Consider the following 25787-nt stretch of genomic DNA (forward strand, 5'->3'; position numbering starts at 1 on the left):
AGCTTAGCCGCCAATTATTCTTTTATGTATTTTGATATATGTCGCAATCACAGTATTCATTAGGCCCAGGAAATGAAGATGGTAAAGTATTACAGTCCATACTGATTGGTAAATGTGGAACTGTGTACATATTTTAAAGCACGTGATAAGAAACAAAATTACACAGAGAGAGAGAGGTAATATTGAGCACGAAAGAAAGAACCTGGGAAAATGACACTTTTTGGGAGGAATTTGCATTTTTTCTTCGTTGTTAATCTCTTGTTATTTGCTGCCTGCAGGAGAGGCGTTTTTCTTGCGAGAAATTTGAGAAGAATTACAATTTCATCATGATTTTATTTATGTAGTACTATGATTGTAATAAAAACGTTTTCTTGATAAACACCCTAATGAGCAGCCCTCTGTGTGCATTCTTCTGCCACATGGTTTGAGAGTTAATACTTTTATTCTCTTAATTTCGTATTTTTATCATTTATAACTTCCTTTTAAGCAGGTTATTCACTCATTGATTGCACCATAAACCATAGTGGTTTGTCCATCTGTTTCACGAAATATTTTCACAGTATCACACTGCAAAAGAGCATTGTCAGAAATATGTGAGGATCAGTTTCAACTGTGGGTGAACATCAGCAGTGTGTAGTTAATCTGGATGTTATGATAGTTTGTGTGCATGATGTATTTATGTAGCTACTATATTAACTCACGTGTATTGTAATTGATGCCAGAGTGGATGTTTGAGATCTTGAATCCAGAAATTGAATTACCCATAGAAATGTAGTAGTGCTGTTTGCCTTTCTGTGTTCTACAAGGCATTCCGGAAAGTAATTACAGATTAGGAAAGAAATATTTTTCAACCAAAATTTATTTTTGTGAGGAAGAGCACTTTTTGTACCATTTTTCTACATAGTTGTTACCATTGTCCAGACAAGTGTCACAATGGGAAATCCACTTTTGTATGCTCTCTTCATAGAAAGATGTCGCCATTGAAGACAGCCATTGCTGAAAACCATCTTTTTGCACAATCATTACTGTCAAAGTGTCTTCCTCTAACTTAAAGTTCAAGAACAAGTGGTAGGTCAGAAGATGCGGGATCAGGGCCCTATGGCAAATGATCGCATTGGTCTCAACTGAATTGTTGATAAGATTTTGAGTGACACCAGCAGAATAGTGTGTGGTGTTATGGAGCAATGCAATGTCTTGCCTTTTGTTTTGAACTGTGCGCTAAATTTTTCTCAGTATTTCACAGTATCATACCACATCGACTATTTCACACCTGGGAAGGATTTCAACAAGTGGAAAGCTAAGCACAAAATTGTGTTTAGCAGTTGCTGTCTTCACTGGCATCATTGTTCTCTGAAGAGAGTATAGGAAAGTTGATTTCTTGCTGTGAAAGAGGTCTGAACAGTGATGGCGACTACATAGAAAAATTGGTTGAAGAAATGCTCTTCCATGTAAAAAGAAATTTCAGTCTGAAAAAAAAAAGTTTTTATGATGTGCGTTTTTTTTTTAAGTGTTGCTTAGGCCGGTATTACACTATCAAATTTCTTTGTCAAAGGTTTGATCAAAGATGTGATCAAATATATTTGACAAAGATCTTTGACGTAGCGCTAGAAGGGGTTTTACACCGTCATCAAATTTTTTGTCAAAGTTCAAGATGGCTGACAACAACTTGTTATTAACCGTAGCAGTTGCACGTACTGCAATTGCATTGTGTGCACATGCGGAAAAGAAGTGGGGAAAAAGGGGAACCATACATATGAGGTTGACAGTCTTAAATTCCTGGGATTACAAGTTGATAATAAATTCAATTCGGGGGAGCACACCACAGAACTGCAGAAACGCCTTAACAAATCTGTATTTGAAATTCGAGAGTTAGCAGACATAGACAACATAAAAATGAAAAAGCTTGCATACTTTGCCTACTTTCATTCCATAATGTCATATGGTATAATATTTTGGGGGAACTCTTCAAGTCAAACAAAAGTTTTCAGAGTCCAAAAGCGTGTAATACGTATTATTTGTGGAGTAAATTCACAGACGTCCTGCAGAAACCTCTTCAAAGAACTGGGTTTACTAACTACTGCCTCTCAGTATATTTACTCCTTAATGAAATTTGTCCTAAATAATATACCTCTTTTTCTGACAAACAACTCAGTTCATACATACAATACCAGGAAAAAAAATGATCTGCAGAAGGACTTAAAAGCACTTACTTTAGTTCAAAAAGGGGTCCACTACTCAGGAACACTCATCTTCAATAATTTGCCAGCAAACATAAAAAATTTAGTTACAAATAAAGATCAGTTTAAAAGGAGCCTGAAAGACTTACTAGTGGCCAACTCCTCCTACTCCATTGACGAAATTTTTAATAGAAACAAATGATGTTTGTATTTATTCATACTATTAGTATTGTTATTGTTATTTCAGCTTTAAAAAATTGACATATTCCACATCCACGAGGATCTCCTCAGCACGTATCTATGAAACGAAAAACTAATCTGATCTGGGTGAAGACGTGGGTTTTACGACAACACGATAAAAGCATTCAACAAAACTTGTTACGTGAGCTTACAGTGGAAGACGTCAAGCCGTACAACAATTACTTAAGAATGGATGAGCATACATTTCTGTATGTGCTCAGTGAAGTGTATCCTCATATCACAAAGCACAATATTCACTTAAGAACTGCTACATCTTCAGAAGACAGCCTCACTGTAACACTCAGATTCCTTGCTACAGGAGAGGGTTATGTTAGGTTAGGTCAGGTTAGGTCAGGTCAGGTCAGGTCTCCAATCTTCTTAATCTATTTTTGTATTTAGGGTGCCTTACGTTGTAAAGCGCCTAATCAGCTTCATACATCTCTATTAATTTTGTAGTTGTCGGCACACACCAATTGTATTTACTGGCAATGTTTAAAAAAACACTACAGACGACAGAACGCTGCAGCTATGCTAGCGCTCCATGTGGTAACATGTCACATTGCAGTGAACAGAAGACAAGATTTCTTTGATCAAATCTACAGCGAGGCCCTAGATTTGATCAAATATTGGACGACATTTGACAAAGTTCCTATTACACCATCAAATATATTTGACAAAGATTTTTGACAAAGATATTTGACTAAGAAATTTTATAGTGTAATACCGGCCTTACTTTAGAAAGTAGAACTAGACATTCCTCGTATGTGTATTTCTGTAGGCTTCCAGTTTCCTTGCTTAAAACTGTTGGTAGCTAGTTACCATATGTATTTATCACAATACTGGACAGGCTTGGAACTCTAGAGAAACATTCAGAGTGTTCATCAAAATTATTCCCATGTTATGTCTCATGATTCAGCGTTTCTCAGTTTTTTCTTAACTAAAACAGCAAAACTGTTGGCATGGTTGCCTAAAAAGATCAGTGATTATGGAAAGTTAATACTGTAATGCTACTACTGCTATGCAGTATGTACAAAATTTATTTCTGTACATATTTTATCATATTGAACTGGCTTGCAAGAGGTAACAAGAATATGTCAGAGCTAGATGAAAAAGGCAAAGTGTGAGTGTAATTTTTGCATGTGTATTAAGTTTTTCCTTATACTGGAGTACTTTCAGTGATATATCTCTGTTATGAGAGATAAATTGGTGTAACAGGAGGCAATGTGACTTTTTTTTTTTTTTTTTTTTTTTTTTTTTTTTTTTTTTTTTTTTTTTTTTTTTTTTTTTTTTTTAAAAACATTAGATCTTCCTGTGAGCAAAAACATTTCAGTCAAATTAATGGCTTCATCTGAACATTTCTTTCAGATAACCTTTCCATGCGGATCCATAAAGTAGTCTACTTACATTTAAAATCTTCTTTGGAGTAAACACACCCTTCCTCCCACCCAGCCCCTTCTGCTCCCCTCACGCTTTTTCAACTCCCCCACCACGGACTCCCTTATTAGCCGGTAAGAAGTTAATGTTCATGAGGAGTGTTCGAAACACTCCACCGATTATGTGGAATGTATGAAATAATATATGAAGTTATCGCCACACAGTGCTCTTTTCCTTCTGCACAAGTGCAGATGCATGGAAACAAAAGTGAATGCGCAAAGATTAGTGAAACAAACTTACTATACACATGTGTGCTTTCATGTCCACACATTGCCTAATTGTAGAAGCAATCTGCTGTTGATCCTTGTGTGTGCTTTCATGTCCACACATTGCCTAGTTGTAGAAGCAATCTACTGTTGATCCACATTTTTGTTCTGTTTTTATTGTGATGACAGGCCTCAAAAAAGGGAGGCTGGATGCAACTATGGGTAAATGCTATATAAATAACACAAAGTGGTGAAGAGGTTATGATTGCAAATTTCTGAAGACTGTAATAGCGATTCTGATTTTTCTGCTTGGGAAACTGAGAATATGTATGTTCAGGGAAGCTACTGTCACATGTAATGCAGTTTTTGCAGCAGTATGGCAGGCAATAATGTTTTGTTATTTAGTAACCAGTGATTGCATACATGTTTCAGCTACTTATTTTACATTTCATGGGCTATTTCTGAAACCATTGGTTAGTTGGCTTTTGTAATGCCAGTTATATTTTATTTTACAAGAACAATATTTATACAATTTCTCTCTCTCAAAAAGTGCTTGGATTCCACAAATTAGGGAAGGTCATAGACCCAGAATCCACTACAGTGAAGACTGTGTTTTCCAAATTTGTATTTGCATCCTCAATGTCCTGCAGTTCAGTTTCTAGTTTTATGAGCTCCACCTGTGCCATCTCTTTCAGTTGTAATCATGCCTCAGTTTTTGCCCCATAAAGTTGCCAGAGCATGAATAATCATTCAGTTTTTTACATGCACTTTTAACAAAGTTGTAGGCTACTTCTCTGTTTTCCTACACAAAGATTTATCATATTTACAGTCATATGATAAGAAATTTTTTATCTAGTTTTTATTTTCCACCATGCGAAGACTCCACTTGGCATTACGGGCATCACATCTCAAATTTTTCTTCAGAAAATCTTTAGAAGCAGAGCTCTATACAACTGTCATCTGTCCGTGTGTAATCTGTAAATTTCAGTGCACTTCCTTCAACGTCAACAGGTGTCATTGTACATAAATCAACTAAAAGCATTACCCAACATGATACAGAATGAAACACACAATGGGCACCATCTGCTTGTTATTGGCTAAACAATGGAAATGATTAATATTAAACATAGGAAGCCATGCTCTATGATGCCCACTTTTATTTCAAACAAATTATGGGTGCGAATACATGCACATGAGCACTGCTGGAAATTTGCACCACATGCTAAAGTTGAACTGAAAAAAGGCATTGTGTAGGTGCACTTTAAGAGTATTAATTGCTAATTACTGACCATTAACATATATGAGCTGTGTTGTTTATATTAAACTTGTTCTTATTGTAAGGTGATACGTTATTTCAACCTTAAGCACATCAAATCACTTTTAGGCAGTTTTAGCTGTGTGAATGACATGTTAAAATCATGGAATATGCAATCTGTTACTGGGAAGTACACCTGCCTGTAGAATGATCATTATTATCCAAAATGGTTACCTTTTCTTTCAGTGTTGCCATACAACTAATGGAAAACAATAATGCAGTGACCCAAAACTTTATAGAAACAGTCATCCTTCTTCCTCCTCTTTACATTTTGTAGAAGTATTGGCTCTGTACACCATTCACCTTTGTTCCTCTTGATAAATAAACATTCCTTACAATAGAGAGCAATGTAAAAGTAAAAGCATTACATCACATTACATATTTGGAGTTGTCAGCACTTGGAAGTTGTCATCTTTACATTCTGCTGGCTTATAAAAGGTCTGACAAGAGCTATTCATTATGAATTTATTGGTTTATATCTGCCATTCCCATATTACTAATTTCTTTTCTGCTTTCGCCTCTACTGCATATTGAGCGCAGCGGTCACTTCTTTATTAATGGTCTTTAATTAGGGCTTACAATCTTCTTAATGATCTCTCTTTGTGATGGTAAGTTCAAGTTTTTTTTCCATTATAACATTTAGCTGACAGTATTTTGCCTGTTGAAGTAATGTCATGATATGTATATGCAACAATGTATGTTAATAATAGAGATTTTGTGGCAGCTGGCTTCTCAAGATTTTTAGGTCCGCAGCTCATGGTCTAGTGGCTATCATTGCTGCCTCTGGATCACAGGGTCTTGGTTAGATTCCTCATCAGGTTGGGGATTTTCTCTGCCCGGGGTCTGGGTGTTTGTGTTGTCCTCATCATATCATCACCATCATTCGTGACAGTGGCAAAATTGGAATGTTAAAAAATTGGGACTTTGTACAGGCACTGTTGACCATGCAGTTGAGTGCCCCACAAATTCAGTGCAAATTATTGTGTGTCATTAGCCTATTATTTTATCCAATTTCGGTGCATCTAGAAGTTATTGAATAGTCATGGATTGAAGGAGACCATTCCTTTGATCAAAAAGTATTTACATTTTACTAGAATGTTCCTACAACTGGTTGGTTGAATAATCAGCATTGCAGTGGTAGAAAGGTCTTCAGATGATACTTGGAAAGGGGTTGTTAAATTCTCACTATGTGACACTTAATTGTTCACCTCTTGGAATTTAAAGAAACAAGGGAAGGGAGACTAGTACAAGCCAGAAAAGAAGTATAAACGATATGTGAATGTGTATGCAGTGTGGTGCAAAACATGTATTGCCTCCCAGGTGAAAATATTGAGGCCTTTACATCTGTAGTATGTTCATAAAAAGTGTTGCAGTAATAAAATGCTGCTCCCATAATGGGAAATGGCAACGCTCAGGTACTGATCTACTGGTTTTCAAATGAAATGGTGAACCTTCTGGTTCTTTATTGCTGATAAACATACTGTAAGTGACTAGTGCACTCAGAATACCTGTACTTGTTTTTCATATACTCATCTTTGTCCAGCTGTGCTGAGTTTCTCCTATGCCACTCTTTCCAGCTCAGAGTTAACTTTTTCTAGGTGCTGAAATATTCATTCCACTGACGTATCCCTTTTGCAATAATATTTTTGCACAGGCATGTATCATCACCCACATCCTCAAACCAGTCTTCAGACTGATGAGTACAACATATCCTTTTTTAGTATATTTTCATTTCAGTGCCCTCGCCCCAATTTTGACATTCTTCCACTTTCATCTTCACTGTATATCCCATGGCCCTTGGTTTACTTCAGGACAATCCATTGCAACAGGTATTTACTTATTGGAACTTCTTTCTCTGTTCACATCAGTTCAATACCAGTATGAAATTTTTATTTGATAAAGCTTTCTTCACCATCACTAGTCTCTGTATCCTGTTCAGTATTGCAGGGTTAACACTTAGCAGAGGCACATGGAGGTGTGGTGCAGTTTCCTCATCCCATATGGAACACACACACACACACACACACACACACACACACACACACACACACATATTTTGTTTGACTCAAACTCGCAAATTATTTGATATACGTAGATAGAACTGGCATCAGTATATGATTTGAGAGCTGACCCAATGTCTCATTTCATCTTTATTTGCAGAAACAGAATCTTAAGATGATTCACAGAAATGCACTTCCGGGTAAATGTTATTGAACTTTTAACAGGTGGGAAACTTTTTGATTATTAATTTTAGCTGACCACATTATGCATACAAAATATTAAGAAGAAATCAGATTTTCATCTGCTCCAAATTGGAACTCTGTATGAGAGACCTCTGACACAAGACAAATTGGGTTAAATGTGACTCGTTATGCTGAGCTCAATCTTCTGTATCTAAGCAGTTACCCATTCAGTTTTGTTATGAGAAGCAGATTACTAGCTGTATCAATGACCTGTATTCAAATTTTCTGATCAGCTTCCTTATTTCTATCATAACTAAAATAATTGTGATGATAAACTGTAAATAATCCAACCAGCTTTGGGACAAGAATAACAGTGAGGAAGGGGGGAACACACACACACACACACACACACACACACACACACACACACACACACACACACTCTCTCTCTCTCTCTCTCTATTCTAGCAGCCATTATGTTGCAAACAGCGTGGGAATTTTGTTGGTGAAAGGCACTTCAATTGGAGTAAGTTGCTTATGTCAAACCATAGCAAAATTTAATTTCACTATACACCTACTTACCATTCTAAACCACCCACTATGAACATTCAGCTGAATCTGCCTGTGCGTCAGTGCTGTGACGATAGTGGAGAATCCCTTTGACATTTCTTGTCATTATCATTGTTTCTTTATCACTTTCTTATTTAATGAAATGATTATTTTGCTCCAATTGTCTAAAATCTCTTCTCTGCCATTCATTTCCCATGATGCCCTGCATGTGATTCACACCTTTCTTCCAGTCTCCAGAGGTAACTATTGTTACAGACAGGGTAGATAATTATTATTCAGGCAAGTATTTTTCATCTGATTCCCAGTGAGTGACATTGTTAACAACTAAGGTGGAAAACAAAATCGACACCCTGTTAAATGAAGAGATCAGAATGTTTCAGGCCTTCACTGTCTCGAAAAATAAAATATCATTGTGTATTGACTGAACAGAGTTAAGTGCATGTACTGATGAACAGTTTTGTTGCTTTTTCAACAGATGGTCCATTAATGTGAGCATATTTTAAATTATTGAAATTTATTAACTTGATTTATAGATTTTTTTCCAAATCTTTATTTTGCTCCCCAGTAAAAGTTACCTCTTGTGGCTTAGGCTTGAATCATTCTGACCTCTTCAAATTATCATGCTTTAACTAATGTTAAAAATAGAAATGATAAGGATGGAACAGATAAATTTTGGGATGAACTTGATCAATTTGTAACATCCGTACATGCTACGAATATAAAATTCTACTTGGAGATTTTAATGCTAAGATAGGATGAAAGAAAAAACATCAAAAGTGTGGTGGGACAATGGCCAGTGCATAAACTTACAAACAGTCTGGAGAACGTTTGTTTGAATTTTGTACAACACATGGGTTGGCTTTGGGGACATGGAAATATCCCAGTGTCAAGCTAGGAGAGTCCCAGATAATGTGGCCATGGATCAGAAGTTTCATAAAGAAATATATAAAGTCATTGTGGCATCAATATTGATTCAGACCACTACATGTAAAAAATTGAAATAAAAACAAGCTTATAAGCTAGAAAAAGAACTTGTGATCCTAATTACATTATTAACAATCCAATATATTACTAGAGGTCTAGAACAGCTTTCAGTGACTATCTAGAAGCAACTGTCAATGGGTTAAAAGCCTTGACTGGAGAAGTTGCTCCCGCGTGAAGCTGGAAGAAACATGCTTGATGGAATGAGGAATGGGATCTTCCAATTCTACGCAGGCTTAAAGCTTGGTTAAGTGACCAATAAAAGAAAACTGAAAATTGCAGAGAGAGATTAATCGATGCTAGATGATCAATGGCTAAAGAAATTAAGAGTCAAAAAGGAAATTTCATCAGAACTCGATAAAATTTGTCAAGGAGGCTTTCGGTCATCATAAGATGAGAGATTACTATCGGGCATTTAAACAGTGCAGTCAAAATATACTCCACCCACTCTTATGATGAGTAAAGGATATGAATGGAAAGGTAACACACAACAATTATGAAAGTTCAGTGATTTTGGCTAAATACATCAAACAGTTGCTAAATAGTGCTGAAACTCAAAATTATTTGGAATTTGACTCTTGTCGGAGAAATGAAATGCATCTAGAAAAAATTATACCCTTACATCCATATGAACTGGCAGGATCACAATAAAGAGGCAAAAAAATGGAGTGGGGTTTGTGTTTCACAAAGATATTGACCCAGTTACAGATGTGAGCTTTGTAAGAGCAAGGATAACTAGAGCAAGAGTGAACTTGGGAAAGAATAGTCTTACTATACTCAAAGTGTATGCACCTCTGCAAGGGTGCAGTGAGGAAGAAAAAACGAAATTCCTTGAAGAACTGGAAGATCACATAAGAGAAGGTAACATTATGATAATTGGGGATCTAAATGCTCAGATCGGCACAGATAGAAATGGGTATGAGGAGGTAATGGGCCCTTTTGGATATGGAAGACGAAATGTTTAGGGAGAAGAAATTCTAAATCTGTGCATAAGGAATCATCTTTTAGTGAAGATAGCCATAAGATTACTAGATATGGCTGGGATGGCAAATCTAAGACAGTTATATACTATATATTAAGGGACAAATTAATTGGAGGAAAAGTAAGGGACACTAAAGTCATACCAAGTTAGCGCTTGGATAGCGACCATAGGTTACTAGTAGCTGACCTAAATTATAAGATTCAAAGATTGAATGTTGTACAGAGAATGCCAAAAATTAAGGAGTGTAACTTGAAAGAAGAAGAAAATAAGAAAAGTTTCCAAAATCTTGTAGCACAAAAATTGGCAAAAATCGAAAGGGGTAGTGTAGAGGAAGAGTGGAAACTACACTCCTGGAAATGGAAAAAAGAACACATTGACACCGGTGTGTCAGACCCACCATACTTGCTCTGGACACTGCGAGAGGGCTGTACAAGCAATGATCACACGCACGGCACAGCGGACACACCAGGAACCGCGGTGTTGGCCGTCGAATGGCGCTAGCTGCGCAGCATTTGTGCACCGCCGCCGTCAGTGTCAGCCAGTTTGCCGTGGCATACGGAGCTCCATCGCAGTCTTTAACACTGGTAGCATGCCGCGACAGCATGGACGTGAACCGTATGTGCAGTTGACGGACTTTGAGCGAGAGCGTATAGTGGGCATGCGGGAGGCCGGGTGGACGTACCGCCGAATTGCTCAACACGTGGGGCGTGAGGTCTCCACAGTACATCGATGTTGTCGCCAGTGGTCGGCGGAAGGTGCACGTGCCCGTCGACCTGGGACCGGACCGCAGCGACGCACGGATGCACGCCAAGACCGTGTGATCCTACGCAGTGCCGTAGGGGACCGCACCGCCACTTCCCAGCAAATTAGGGACACTGTTGCTCCTGGGGTATCGGCGAGGACCATTCGCAACCGTCTCCATGAAGCTGGGCTACGGTCCCGCACACCGTTAGGCCGTCTTCCGCTCACGCCCCAACATCGTGCAGCCCGCCTCCAGTGATGTCGCGACAGGCGTGAATGGAGGGACGAATGGAGACGTGTCGTCTTCAGCGATGAGAGTCGCTTCTGCCTTGGTGCCAATGATGGTCGTATGCGTGTTTGGCGCCGTGCAGGTGAGCGCCACAATCAGGACTGCATACGACCGAGGCACACAGGGCCAACACCCGGCATCATGGTGTGGGAAGCGATCTCCTACACTGGCCGTACACCACTGGTGATCGTCGAGGGGACACTGAATAGTGCACGGTACATCCAAACCGTCATCGAACCCATCGTTCTACCATTCCTAGACCGGCAAGGGAACTTGCTGTTCCAACAGGACAATGCACGTCTGCATGTATCCCGTGCCACCCAACGTGCTCTAGAAGGTGTAAGTCAACTACCCTGGCCAGCAAGATCTCCGGATCTGTCCCCCATTGAGCATGTTTGGGACTGGATGAAGCGTCGTCTCATGCGGTCTGCACGTCCAGCACGAACGCTGGTCCAACTGAGGCGCCAGGTGGAAATGGCATGGCAAGCCGTTCCACAGGACTACATCCAGCATCTCTACGATCGTCTCCATGGGAGAATAGCAGCCTGCATTGCTGCGAAAGGTGGATATACACTGTACTAGTGCCGACATTGTGCATGCTCTGTTGCCTGTGTCTATGTGCCTGTGGTTCTGTCAGTGTGATCATGTGATGTATCTGACCCCCAGGAATGTGTCAATAAAGTTTCCCCTTCCTGGGACAATGAATTAACGGTGTTCTTATTTCAATTTCCAGGAGTGTATTTAAAACATCAATAGTTAACAGTGCTGTGCAGATATGTGGCAAAACAGAGGGTTATGTGAAAGACAAAGAAAACAGTTGGTGGAACAATATAGTAAAAGATGCAATTATAAACGTAATATGGCAAAGAAAAGCATGGAGTTTGAAAAAAGAAATCAGAACCAGGGGCTGGTGCCAAAAGATGAACACAAGGTTACAACAGTGGAGAAGGAATACCAACAAAACAAACTCCAAGCAAAGAGAATTGTGAAAGAAGAAAGGAGAAGAGTTGGGAAATATTCACCCAGAAACTAGAGCAGGGTAGCAAAGGGAACTAAATATGCTATATAGGTTATTGAAAAGTAAAAGATCTGATAGAGAAGACATCAAAGAGATTGAAACAGAGGATGGGGATATTACAAGGGACATGGAAGGTATCAGGGAAGAGATGAAGAATTATTTTGAAATCTTACTGAATGGGGAAGGTGCACAAGAAATTGACACTGAAGTCATTGAATTAGAGGAGGAGCAGGATCCAATCTCTTGGTTAGAAACTGAGAATTCTCTGAAACTGATGAAAAGTTGGAAGGCAGCTGGAGTAGATGAGCTGACAGCGGATATGATTAAAGCCGCAGTAATCCAAGGAATACAGTGGTTACACCGGGTGCTGTGGGTGATATGGAAAGAAAACGTAGTGCCAGATGAATGGCAAAAAGGAATTATAACAACATTGTTCAAGAAAGGTATAGAAAGAAATGCACCAGCTACCAAGGAATCACACTGCCTAAAGATCATGGAAAAGATCATAGAAAAAAAATTGTAGAAAATTCTAGAACACCAGTTAGAGGAACAACAGCGTGGGTTCAGAAGTAATAGGGGAACTGATCTCATTTTTTTCCTCTGTCAGTTAATGAAGAATTTTGGGAAAATGGAAAGGTCTTGATAATGATATTTGCAGATTTGGAAAAAGCATATGACAGTGTACCAAGGAATAAAATATGGGAATGCTTGAGAAAACATAATATTCCTGATTCAGTAATTAAAAAAGTCCAGATGCTGTACGATGGTTGAGAGAGCAGTGTACAAGTAGGAGGTGGAAGATCAAAATGGTTTAAGACAAAGAGAGGTGTTCAGCAAGGCAGTTTGCTCTCCCCTTTACTCTTCATTACACTTATGGACACAATCATGAAAGAAATCAAGGAAGAAGAAAAATTAAGATCTCGGTGCTTTTGTTTTTGCTGATGACATCACCATTTGGGTAGAGACGGTAGCTTCTTCTACCAAGTATGAAATCCATCTGGGACAAGGAAATCCCTCTAAGAACCAAACAGACCAGGTACAAAACTTACCTCCTGCCAATCATGATGTATAGTCTAGAGGCCTGTGTCATAAATATGAGTGAAGAGAGTCAAATACAAGCATGTGAAATGAAGTTCCTTAGTTCAGCTCTACAACAAACTAGGAGAGATCGTCAGGAGTGATTATGAAAGGAGAGACCTGCAGGTGACATTGACTACAGAGGAGAGGATGAGTGCTTTGAGATTGAAGAGGCTCGGTCATGTGAAGTGAATGCACCCGACTTGAACTACACGCCAGTGTTTGAAGATGAAGGTACCAGGAAGAAGACCAGTTGGGTAGCCTAGAAAGAGATGGACAGATCAGGTTAAGGAAGACCTCAAAAGGAGAGGAGTAACATGAGATATAGTGGAGAAGGGGAAAGCTATACCAGGACATAAACCAATGGAGGCATATCGCTCACAAAGTTCCTACCTGGCTCGCTGGAAGGCAATCGTGGTGGTGGTGATGATGACATCTATATGAACTGCAAGGAGCGATTAATTCACCTCGGAATTACAAAGTGGCTGGTAAGAAACAGACACATGGCAGAATTTATAAGTATGCAAGTATACAAACTATTCATAATTTACTCAAACATCTTATTGTCGTTTGAAATACTGAGAAATTGTCAGAGGAATGGAATGTTGCCTTAATCCGTCCACTACACAATGTAGGACATAGATCAGATCCAAATAATTATAGAGGTATATCCTTGCTGGATACTGCTAAAAATATTCTGTAAGGTTCTGTATTTCAGAATTCATGAACAGCTTGATGGTGAATTAGTTGAATATTAAGGAAGTTTTTGCGCAGGACAAAGCTGCCCTTATCAAATTATTGGTCTAAATGGATAATGAAACACCAAAGGGCCAGCAACAAGAAGTTAGTCAATTTTTTAAAAAAAAGCCTATGATAGTATCCATCATGAATCACTACTGTCTACCTTTACAGAATTTGGTTTGTATCAGAAACTTCTCAACCACATTGCGGTCACCCTTCAAAATACTAAATCAAGAGTAAGGTTCGGAAATGAATTGTCTGAACCTTTTGAGATTGAACTGGCCTTTGGCCAGGTGATTCATTGTCTCCATTACTGTTTAATTATATGCTGGAGAAAATTGTGCTTGAATGGAACAAGGCATGTCCACCATCTGTTAAGATTGGAAGAAAGATTTGATTTAATCGTCTTAGGGTTGCAGATGATTTGGTGGTGTTAGCAAACAGTATTGATGAAGTAAAGTTTCAGATAGAAGAGCCAAAACAATTAGTGACAAAGATTGCATTTGAAATTGGTTTTGAAAAAACAGAAATGATGCCCACCTTCCCTGTTGACACTTCCTATATTATACTCCACAATGCACAAAAATTAAGGTCACCACTTACTTTGATGTTGTGACACTGAAGTCAATCCACCATCTCTTTTCACATTGCTGTGTAGATGCATTGTCACAAATACAAAATGGTAAGAAGTGTTATTGAGAATAATTGTTGACCAGTTTTTGAATATTTGGTATTAGGTAGTCTGAGTCACTTATAAATTTATCATAATTTATGTATACACTGTAACCTCCTGTATCCTACCAATTTAAAAAGCATGTGAGGTGTCTGCATCCAGTAGAATAAGTCTGCTTCACTAGCTGGAAGGCATTACCATTGTTCTCGAGTTGTCATCTGCCCAGTCTAACTCGAGAACATAGCAACAATTGACCCAAGTATGATCAAGCCCCACTACTTCATCAGTATTTATTCCCCAGACCTGTCTTAAAAATTGGCATCACTTCACAGCTACACCTTTTGAGCAGTAACTTGTCGAAAGTCAATTTTCCCTTTCTGTGATGATAATCGTAAACCAGACAGTGTTATTGCATTCACTGTAAATGACTGTACTGGATGTTTCAGAATGAATATGACTGATTTTAAACAATTATAAAGAATACATCAAATCAAAAAGTGACTCAGCTTTTCTTTACAAGTGTAGAATATGAACACCATTTGCCACTCAGCACAGCAGTTACAGAACAACATGTGGAACGAGTGTGAGGGTCTTTCACATGTAACCCCAAGAAATCAATTCAGAAGGCTAGTCGTGAATTGGCATTCCAGTGACATTTGTGTGGAGATGCTCATAATTATGTCCTTTTTGTTTTTTTTACAAGCATGAAAGCCTACAGACTATGATTTATGTGCCAGCTGTGCAAACAAAATGTTACTGCATGAACATGAAGATTTTCTGGATCATGTCTTCTTCAGTGATGAATCGACATTTCACATAAGTGGAATTGCCCCCCCCCCCCCACACACACACACACAGTGTGTGCATCTGGGGGTCATCAAACTCCCACAAGATGGTACAGTTGCAACGATACTACCATAAATTGAATGCTTTTTGTGTCATATTCCAGTGGAAAGTTTATAGGCCTTTTTTATTTTATTTATTTTTCCCCCTGCTCGAGATTTGGAAAGAATTCTCCTAGCGACTTGATCTGTGCCACTTGACAAATGGTGCTCACATTAAACGCTTCTTACGGTTGCTCTTTCATATGATGTATTATTTATAAATGTAAGTTGGATTTAATAAATACTACAGAGCCTTAAAACTCAGATATTCATTTTCAAGCACACTGTATGATGATAAAATCAAACAATGGAAAATCCAGGATGTAATGTTACAATAAGTGTGGCTTTAGCTGCCAGAGTCAGTCTCTCTCTCTCTCTCTCTCTCTCTCTCTCTCTCTGTCTGTGTGTGTGTGTGTGTGTGTGTGTGTGTGTGTGTGTGTGTGTAAAAATACTTATTTTGTGACAGCCATTTTTGTTGTGCCTATCTGCAACTCAGTATCCTGGATATGATGAGGTTATCCATCCAACATTTGTATCGCTTGAGTTTCCAGCCTTGATTATGTTACTGCTTGTTATTTGTGCACAAACCTTTTACTGTCAAATCGTCACAACTAAGTTTTTGTGTACATTTGAAACTGCAGTGGTCTGCTATTGTTAACGGATAGAAGTGGGCCAACGTTTGTGAATGGAGATAAGTGGACCAACAAGGGGCTTAACAATGGGAAATTTTAATCTCTTTGGGAAAATGCCTTGAGTTAGTGATGCATTACATATTTCAGACAATACCGGACTTATTATATGGGAACAAATCTTTAGTGCTGTATTGGAAACACCATCTAAACCAGAAGAGCTTTTATTCTTGAGAGAATGTATGACCTTAATTTCAGAAGCTGAAGATAGGGGTACATTACTATGATGTAATTTTATGAGAGTTACTTCTTCAACATATTGCTGTGATCTTTTTCTTAAACTGTTAGTCCCTATGCTTTATACTATGTTTAATAAATGATTATTAAATACATTTGCTACCTATCACTTGTCATTCATAACCCTTCCATTCAATTCAGTTGTAATGTTATCCTCTTCTGTGGTTGGTTGTCCTGTCTCTTGCTTCACTATGTTCCTTATTGCCTTAACTCTGTTGTCAGATGTACTGATTTCCGACTTTATGTGCATGTTTCTTGATTTTCTTAGTAATTTTGAGTAGTTTTTGTAGTGCACAACTACTGCAGGGTTTCTACTTGTTCTTGCCAAAGGATACATTTCCCTTTTCCTTTCACAAGATGCTTTAATGGCCTTAGTGATCCTTGACTTTTTACATGGCTGTTTAATGTCCCTCCTGATTAGCTTACGCGGAAAGCTATTTTCATATACTGATATGATTTTATCCTGGAATAGATTAAATTTTTTATTGGTATTTGGTTCTTTATAAATTTCATCCCAGGTTGTTTCTTGTAAACTACTCTTAAAAATATTTGCCCTGTAGTCACTAATGATCCTGTCTTCCACTGAGGTGTATCCACACTGTAAGGCACTATGTCATTTATCCTGATTAATTGTGCATCATGATCAGAGAGAGCATTTGTTACTGAGTAAACAGTTATTTTCTTGCTTCGTGCCTCATCAAAGAAAAAATTATCAATTAGGGATCTATTGTCTTTATCCACCCATGTTAGAAAGTTAACTACCGAGAGCAAATTATAGGATACAAATAAGGTTTCCAGAGCAGTTTTCCTACCAGAATCTTTTAGAAAATGAAGTCACCACAGACTTGCTGATGTATGACCAAATACAAGCCTATAGAATATCAGATTGGCCTTATACTCGAATTCAAGAATTTTTAATTGATAGAAGACAGCATGTCATTCTTAATAGACAGAAATCTTGAGGCGTAAAAGTAACATTAGACCACTTGACCGTCAAAAAAAATTAATGTAATGTATAGCCCAGAAATAGGTGGAAAAATGCAGTATTGTGTGACTACATAACTGCAGAACAACACTGGGAGTGCTCACATCTGTTAAATACCTGCATCTGGGAGTATGCATATGGAGGAATTTGAAGTGAAATGACCACATCACAGGTTAGACAGATGCTGCAGTGTGATTCACTGGAAAAAAAATCTTAAGAAGTATAGTCCATCTACAGAGGAGGTTGATTACAAAACCCTCATTCAACCAATGCATGAATGTTGCTCATCAGTCTGGGGCCTGTACCAGATAAGATTTATAGAGGAAACAGAGAAGATCCCAACAACAACAACAACATCCTGTTTCATCACAGCTTCACTTAGTATAAGCACGAAATTGCCACGTTGTTGTGTGCCTGGGGGGGGGGGGGGGGGGGTTGAAAGCCTGGTAACCTTTGACCGTTGATATTTTACCAGTTTCAACAGTCTTGTATACTCACACTTCATGGTACCATTACTTAACTTTTGTTACTACCGTGTCCTTCCCAACTGTAATATTGAACAAGTCACTGTTTTCATTTTCACAATTTATTATGACCTTTTCAGAGGTACTAATTTGAATTCTGTCTCCTTAGAGAAATTATGGAGGAGGAAAAGAAAGAAGTGATTTAGGAACAAATATGTTGCACCTTTTCAAGCCGAGCAATGCCCAGTTCAGTCAAAACAAGATGGTGCCAAAAACATGAAAATTGCTAGGCTCACCTCCTAACTTTTGATACAGCTTGGAAAGATTGGAAAAAAGTATTGGCACAGATGAAGTTCCATCTGAGTTGTAGAAAGTACTACTAAATGTTTGTCATTATTAAAAAATGCTTATGATGTCATTGGAGTACGAGAGGTCTGACTTGTTACTAATATCTATAATAAAAAAGCTGCAGTTAAAGGATGCAGAGATACAAGAACTGTTAGGCTACCAATATATATAGTTAAGCAGCGCTTTCAGTTCATGCAAGTATTTTGCTAAAATATAAAAATTCTAAATTTCATTCTTTCTGTCATGTTATTGATCAACATTTAGTAGATAAAAGCTTCCAAAAGAAATTCTTGATAGTGTTTAATGCACCAGCTGGTATTCAATGATACACAGCAGAAACGTGTAAATACAGAATATGTCGGTTTAGGTAATAGCTACACTTTTATGTTCCAATGTTACCTTGTTCTCTTACTTATCTTTCAATGTACTATGGGATTAAAACTTTTTGAATTTAGGTGCAATTATGTTTGTGGTATTTCTGATAAAGATCCATGACTGGTCTCATTCTTTGACGTTTTTTGTGTTTTATTTTCGTGTTACAAAGCACAGTTTCTGAGAGGAGAGTAAGATAGGCAGTTAGATCCCTGTGATACTGTTGTACAGTGTGTTCCAAACTGCTTGTATTATCACATGTTGTACTCCCGATTCTGGTCAACAACTTAGATTCTACTTTGAAAATTAGACATGGTGAATCTGAGTAGCACCTCTGTAGGAATAAGCAAAGATTTCAGGAATAGTGCCGATACAAGACCCAGGTCTCCCTTTCCGCGTATGTTTTAGAGACCCGAGTAGACAATTCCATTCTAGTGAGGGCCCTATTTCACGGCTTTCTTAAAGCCTTTTATTGTAATACGTAGATGTGTGTGACCAAATATGTATCTGATTGGGCTAGGATTTGCAGACTGAAAGTGTGGATTATTATTAGACCCTATGTATATTGGCAATCATCAGAAGTTAATATAATGATGCATGATCATTAGTGGAGTTGCAAATAACAGCCACTGTCAGGGCACTTTTGGGGAAAAAATGATATTTTGCGTGAAGATTGTGATTAACTTTTCTATTGGTATATTTAATACTAGAACTTGCTGAAAAGTAATGCCTCCAAATCTGTCATATGGAAACTCTTAAAGTTTTCACAATAAAACAGACTCTCTGAACATTCTACATCTTCATTCTTTATGTTTACATATTAATTTTTTTCAATATGTTGATCTTGGCAGCAAATACATTTCACCCAGTGAGAGACCAGTTTGTTGATACAGTCACTATAAAATGTTGTTGATGGAGCCACAACCTCACTTGTGCTTACACTGCTTCGCCACTATCAAAGTGAAGCCCTTGAAGGTCTTTATGTTTGGGGAAACACTCAGAAGTCTGTCACACACATTGAGGTTAGCACAACCATTTCCTTCATTACAAGCACGAATAACTCAACATAGTACATTACAGCTGTCAATACAATCATCACCGTAAACAGCTTTTGTCCTAGAATGGATTTCAATTGGAGTCACATTTTCTGTGGTTAGAAACTCAACTACAACAAGATGTTTCTCATACAGTGATGTAGTTATGTTACTCACTACAATTCAGAGCCCTTTAGCAGCAGAGGGTTGCAAATTGGGTCAGTGAAGGGGTAAAGTTGACAGAGTAATATGTGTTGCGTATACTACCACAACCGATTTTGAGAACAGAATAAAAACTGCGAAGGTATTACTTTTTGGCAATCCTTCATATTTTCTTTGGTGTGATCACATAAAAATGTTATACTCTTAACTGGCCACCACCAGAACAATTAAAACAGCATAAGGATTGGCACCAAGTAACACTGAGTCTGACAAAGCGTTAATTGGAGTTCATTCTGATGATGATGCTGTTTCAGTTGTTCTGATGATGGCGATGGGAGTATGAAACTTTCACATGAGTACCAAAGAAATGATTATGTATGCACCCCTCTCCAAGAGTAATTTCTTTTTAAAGTAATGGAAGATTAAGCAGTCATGACATTTGATTGTTGTAACTGCCAGTATCAGATTGAAATACTTTTGAAGCAGTATAGTGATGCCTAGATTGTCTGTAAAGTAAAATACAACATTCCTATGTAGCCCATTCGTAAGTAGACGCATGTCATCTCTTTGGTACTCTTACCAGTTAGAAGTGCTAAAGAGAGTACGATGATTATAACAAGACTTGCTCATAGTGTGACAAATACCTGCAGTAGCAGCAGTAGTAGTGAATACACTACAGAAATGTGTGGCAAACTCCAATTGGAGATAAGACAATAGAGGCTGACACAGTGCCCAAAAGGCAATAAATCTTACTCCATACCTTCTGCTGTACAAAATGCTCAGGGACTACAGTTAATGACTTGGAGAACTTAGTGTGCATATTGACTTACATTTTCTCCCTCCCCCCCCCCCCTTTTTTTCTTTCTTCCCCACTCTGCAGAAAAGTAAAAAGGGACAAGAGGATGGGCGAGTGATAAGGGATGAAAGTATCCTGCCATGCAGAAAAAGTGGCTTGCAGCTGTAGATGTAGATGAAAAATATATTGGTTAATACTCAATGTTTCATTGACAGTAATGACTAAGTTAATGAAAATGATTTCTCTGGCACTCTGTTCCAGATGATATAGAAGTTCACCTCATTAACAAATTATAAAGGCGCCCCTCTGCACAAGTGTCCTTGACTGATCAGCAAGGAGAGAGAAATACAGATCTGAAGATGAGTAGTTCTGAAGAGGTATCCTGGATCTCATGGTTTTGTGGCTTGAGGGGCAATGAGTTCTTCTGTGAGGTGGACGAGGATTACATTCAGGACAAATTCAATCTGACTGGCTTGAATGAGCAGGTGCCCCATTATCGACAGGCTCTAGACATGATACTCGACCTCGAGCCGGATGATGAGCTGGACGACAATCCGAACCAGTCGGATCTGATCGAGCAGGCGGCGGAGATGCTGTACGGCCTCATACACGCTCGGTACATATTGACCAATCGGGGGATTGGCCAGATGATCGAGAAATACCAGTCAGGAGATTTTGGCCACTGCCCGCGAGTGTACTGTGAGAGTCAACCTATGTTACCTATCGGATTGTCAGACATACCTGGGGAGGCTATGGTCAAGACATACTGTCCCAAGTGCATGGATGTTTACACACCGAAGTCATCACGTCACCACCATACGGACGGTGCTTATTTCGGCACTGGTTTCCCGCAGATGCTTTTTATGGTGCATCCAGAATATCGTCCAAAACGTCCTGTTAATCAGTTTGTCCCACGTCTGTATGGCTTCAAGATTCATCCACTTGCATACCAGATCCAGCAACAGGCAGCCAGCAATTTCAAGGCCCCACTTCGTGCTATCAGTTACAACAACGGGAAGCGTTAACATTTGGACTGGCACCTGAGAGAGCTTTCTCAGCTTTTTTCTTAGCATCAATATTTAATAGATATTCGTTCTTTGTCTTTGTAGGTTAATGTAATATTACATGGGCTACTGCCAAATTTGATCACAGTGTACTTGTCATACATTGTGTTGTGGAGTGCTTCGTGTTTTATCATTCCTCTTGTGCTGAAATTGGTACAGAATAATTTGTGTGTATTTATGTCTGGTACATTTACATCTTGGAAAAATTGTCTCAATTGTGTTTACTGCTTGGTTAGGCGAATTTTATTAATTTAATGATTTTATGAACAGAATATGTAACAGTTCATTGTTGTCGTTGAATATCACATGACATTATCTTCCCCTTTTATACGCTGCACCCATTTCATATTGTTCATAGGAATGATGTATTCCAATTATTTATCTTTTCCATATTTGTTATTCAGCATCAGGGATTGTAATTTTGAGAGAGGATTATTCAATCTAATTGGATAAAATTTTTTCAGCTTGATGCTCATTCATATAGATGAATATTTAAAGACATAATAAGAACTGGAAAGAAAATTTTAGGAAGTTTTCTAATTATTTATTTAAAAGATTCATAAACCACCTTATTTTGTAATAATACAATGCTGGGAACTGAGAGTGGGGCTCGGGCTCGACATTTTTGTGTTTGTAGAGGCAGAAGGGATTGGAAAAATTCCGGGGATATTGATTGTAGTGAGGAGATTGTAATTTGTACTGATAAATTCTTAACAACCACGTGGTTTAATGAACACAATAGGACTGCCACCCATGTTTGTGATATGTAACTATTATTACAGTGTACATTAAAAAGTATTTTAAAAATATTTCTACAAATTGAAGGAAAAATAAAGTTTAAGCTGATGTTATAAATTTATTCTGAGAGCATTGAAAGTTATAATGATACATAATATGAGCGTGTCTCACGCATTGAAACAAGAAATTTGTTGGTATGGCACTCGTGTAACAGAGGGCCATACCAGAGGATATTTTTTACATTGGTAATTGAAAGTTACCAGAAAGATAAACTAATTAATTCAACAGGCAGTTTAGGTTTGGGTATAATTTAAAACATGTAAGCCTTTGCATCAATACTGGTAATGTGACACCAGACTACATGTGTCCAATTAATGGCATTCTGACTTCGTGTGGAAAGTTTATGATTTTCATTTTTTAAAAGAATTTCCACATATGGAAGGGAGTAGGGATTAAAACAGTTGGGTGTCAAATATTGTTACCATTATTTGTTGAGATCCTCCTCTTGCCAAAATTAGTGCATATTTGGTAATTTTACTATTTATTTAAATATAAGATGGAATTAAGTGTAACCATAGAGTGTCTCATGACTGTGAACTGTTTAAGTAAGCTCTTGTAATTGGATTGTTTTTCATGAATATGGCATTACTTTATCAGATATTCATGTAGGAACACACTCAATGATTGCATGATGCTTTGGAGGCTTGAATACTATGGAACAGAATTTTTATTATAGTAATTGGATATTATTATATACAAGCAGAGTATATTTTAAAAATTACTGTAGATGGTTACATACTTCTGGGTGATTTCACACATGAAACAGAAATGAGTTTGGGAACGACTGTTGTTTATGGATGGATCATTTCAATAAATATGTATGTTAATTCTGAGAGTTTCCCAAAAAATATGGTATTCAGTGAACAACTGAGCTGCTCTGCTCTTGGTATCAGATAATCTTTCACTCTCATAATAGCAAGAGTGGAGTCAGTGCTCTGTATCAGTTTTACAATGTTCTTATAGCATAGTCTCTCTGCATTATAAGATTATTGGGAACAATGTACCAAAATCGAATCACTTATTTTAACAAGTGTTAATCCATTACTATTGTGGTGATAATTTTGTGGGTCAAAGGCAAACAATGTAGGTGTGAGAATATTATAATTGCAGATACAGGAGGTCAGTAAATGTGTAACAGCAAATAAGCATTGTATTATGCTCACTTCTGTTTATTCTCTCATACTTTTAAACAGAATGAATTTTCTCATATGCCAAATTAATTAGAGTTGCTGTGTTTGGTTCTTGTTATATGCTGACAAGTTTCACAATACTTGAGTACAAAATTTATACAAGTGTTTGCTGACACAACTGTTTGGAGAAATGTGGTAATAAATTACCATTTAGCAGAATGTATGTATTGTCTGAATTTTTTAGCTATTCCGATAATATGATTAAAAACAAAGGAGATATTTCCACAATGCACTTTTCAGCAGTTGTTGACACCTTAGTTTCAAACTTTCATTATTTCATGTCATTAAACTAGAAAGTATTACTAGTCAGTCATAAAAGGTTTTACACTTTGCAGGTATAAAAGGTACGTGCATCAACAACACTTGGTCTTGCACAGTAATTGTACATAAATATTTTTGAAATGTGTTCTTAATTAAGATAGAAATATTGGGCTACTTCAAATATAAACTTTACCTTATTCAGTAGGAACTCAAGCCATGTGTGTAATTAGTACTAGTTTCAAATTTTACTTCAGGTCTGAACTTCTTTACTTTCTCCGTCTTTGTCAATATTAAATAAGATTTCTGTTCCTTTGTAGTGTTGTACACACATAATGTGTATGTTCAGTATTTGTTGCAATTACAACTTTACTCTGTATTCATTACAGTACTTGTATTACTCTCTTTAGTACAAAACTTGCCTTGCAATGTAAAATTTCTTAATAAATGAAATGTCACATACTAAGCGTTTGAAGCATGCTAATTTCTATTGTTCACCTATATGTATTACATTTGGGTGTTCTGGAGGAAATAGTGAAATCACAAAGCAAAGCAAAACAAAAGATGAATCTAAATACACAGTGTGATCCAATAACAAGTGGTAGAAGGGGTGTCACCTAAGAAGTCTCCATGTTTCCAACAAATCCACATTCTGCACTGATGGATCTACACACACACACACACACACACACACACACACACACACACAGGCGCGTGCACGCGCGAAGGTCATGGCAACCAAGTAACCTAAGTGAGCGAACATTTACAGTGCTCTATTAATATGTATTGTATCTCTGTTTATCATTTTAACAGTTTGTTGAATGATTTGGAGAAATCAGTTTGCATTGTTATGAATGAAATGCTGTGGTGAGTAACATACTGCAAACTGATGGGGTAACTTCTTATAAAATTGTAAGATGGTAACATAATCTTATACACGTACAAAAAAACTTTTCCTCCAACATTCCTATTTTTACAATTATTAAGATAGCAATAGGTCTTTATGTTAAAAGGTATACTTCTACATTATTAAAGTAATTTTGTAGCAAGTAATTATGGGCAGAGGTTTTAACTGTTGAAGTACATTTTATCATTTTGCTGTTGTCAGGTCAGTTTTATTGTACAGTTTCTTCCATATTTGAAGTGATTGTATTTGTTTTGGTGATACATTTGTATACTGACTATTTATGTCCTGTTTAGACAACAGGAACTGTTTAATTGGGTTTAACAGAGAAGAGCAGTAGTCTCTGGAGAAGCTGTGCATCCAAATGGGCGAGATGAATAAATAGATGTTGTAGCTATGTTGTAACTGTGCAGTAATGTTTTCGTCCACATGGGTAGGCCTGGAGAAAGTGAAAATAGTGAGGGCTTAACTGCTTCTGATCAAAATCATGATGATAGGGATACAATCCCTTCACCCCTGGGTTTTCCCATACTGAATTCTTCCTCACTGCATAATAAATGCAAGGCATTGTTTTGTTCATACAGTCCCCACCTCCAGTAAGATATTAAACTTTATTGCATCATGAATCATTGTCTTACTGCACTGTTCTTCCTTTTCACATTACGTATTGTATTTCATATTGTTAGCACACTGGACTTGTAGACTCGCATTCGGGAGGACGACGGTTCAAACTCTCGTCTGACCATCCTGATGTAGGTTTTCCACGATTTCCTAAAATTGCTCAGACAAATGCAGGGATTCCTTTGAAAGGGCATGGCTAATTTACTTCCCCATCCATCCATAACCCGAGCTTGTGCCATTTCTAATGACCGAATGACCGCTGTGTCAACAGGACATGAAACACTGATCTCCTCCTCCTCCTATATTTCATGTTTCAGTTAACCATCACCTTCCGTAAATTATTTCTCTTACTTC

General features: G+C 37.7%; 2 protein-coding genes across 2 annotated transcripts in view; both read left to right on the plus strand.

The window, feature by feature from the left end:
* The window catches only part of LOC126106814 (casein kinase II subunit beta), a 35399-nt gene that overhangs the window by 1440 nt on the left and 8172 nt on the right, over positions 1 to 25787 (plus strand). The gene's annotated exons all lie outside the window — the stretch shown is intronic.
* Positions 61 to 24370, plus strand: LOC126106815 (casein kinase II subunit beta). Its single transcript, XM_049913209.1, has 2 exons — positions 61 to 81; positions 20860 to 24370. Exon 2 carries the CDS (start codon positions 20958 to 20960, stop codon positions 21621 to 21623), a length of 666 nt encoding a protein of 221 aa, XP_049769166.1. The 5' UTR covers positions 61 to 81; positions 20860 to 20957; the 3' UTR covers positions 21624 to 24370.

The sequence above is a fragment of the Schistocerca cancellata genome, chromosome 10, assembly GCF_023864275.1.
Source record: "Schistocerca cancellata isolate TAMUIC-IGC-003103 chromosome 10, iqSchCanc2.1, whole genome shotgun sequence".
NCBI lineage: Eukaryota > Metazoa > Arthropoda > Insecta > Orthoptera > Acrididae > Schistocerca > Schistocerca cancellata.

Bases quoted from the DNA above. Each gene is read 5' to 3' on its own strand.
- LOC126106815 (XM_049913209.1), top strand. From the start codon at position 20,958: ATGAGTAGTTCTGAAGAGGTATCCTGGATCTCATGGTTTTGTGGCTTG.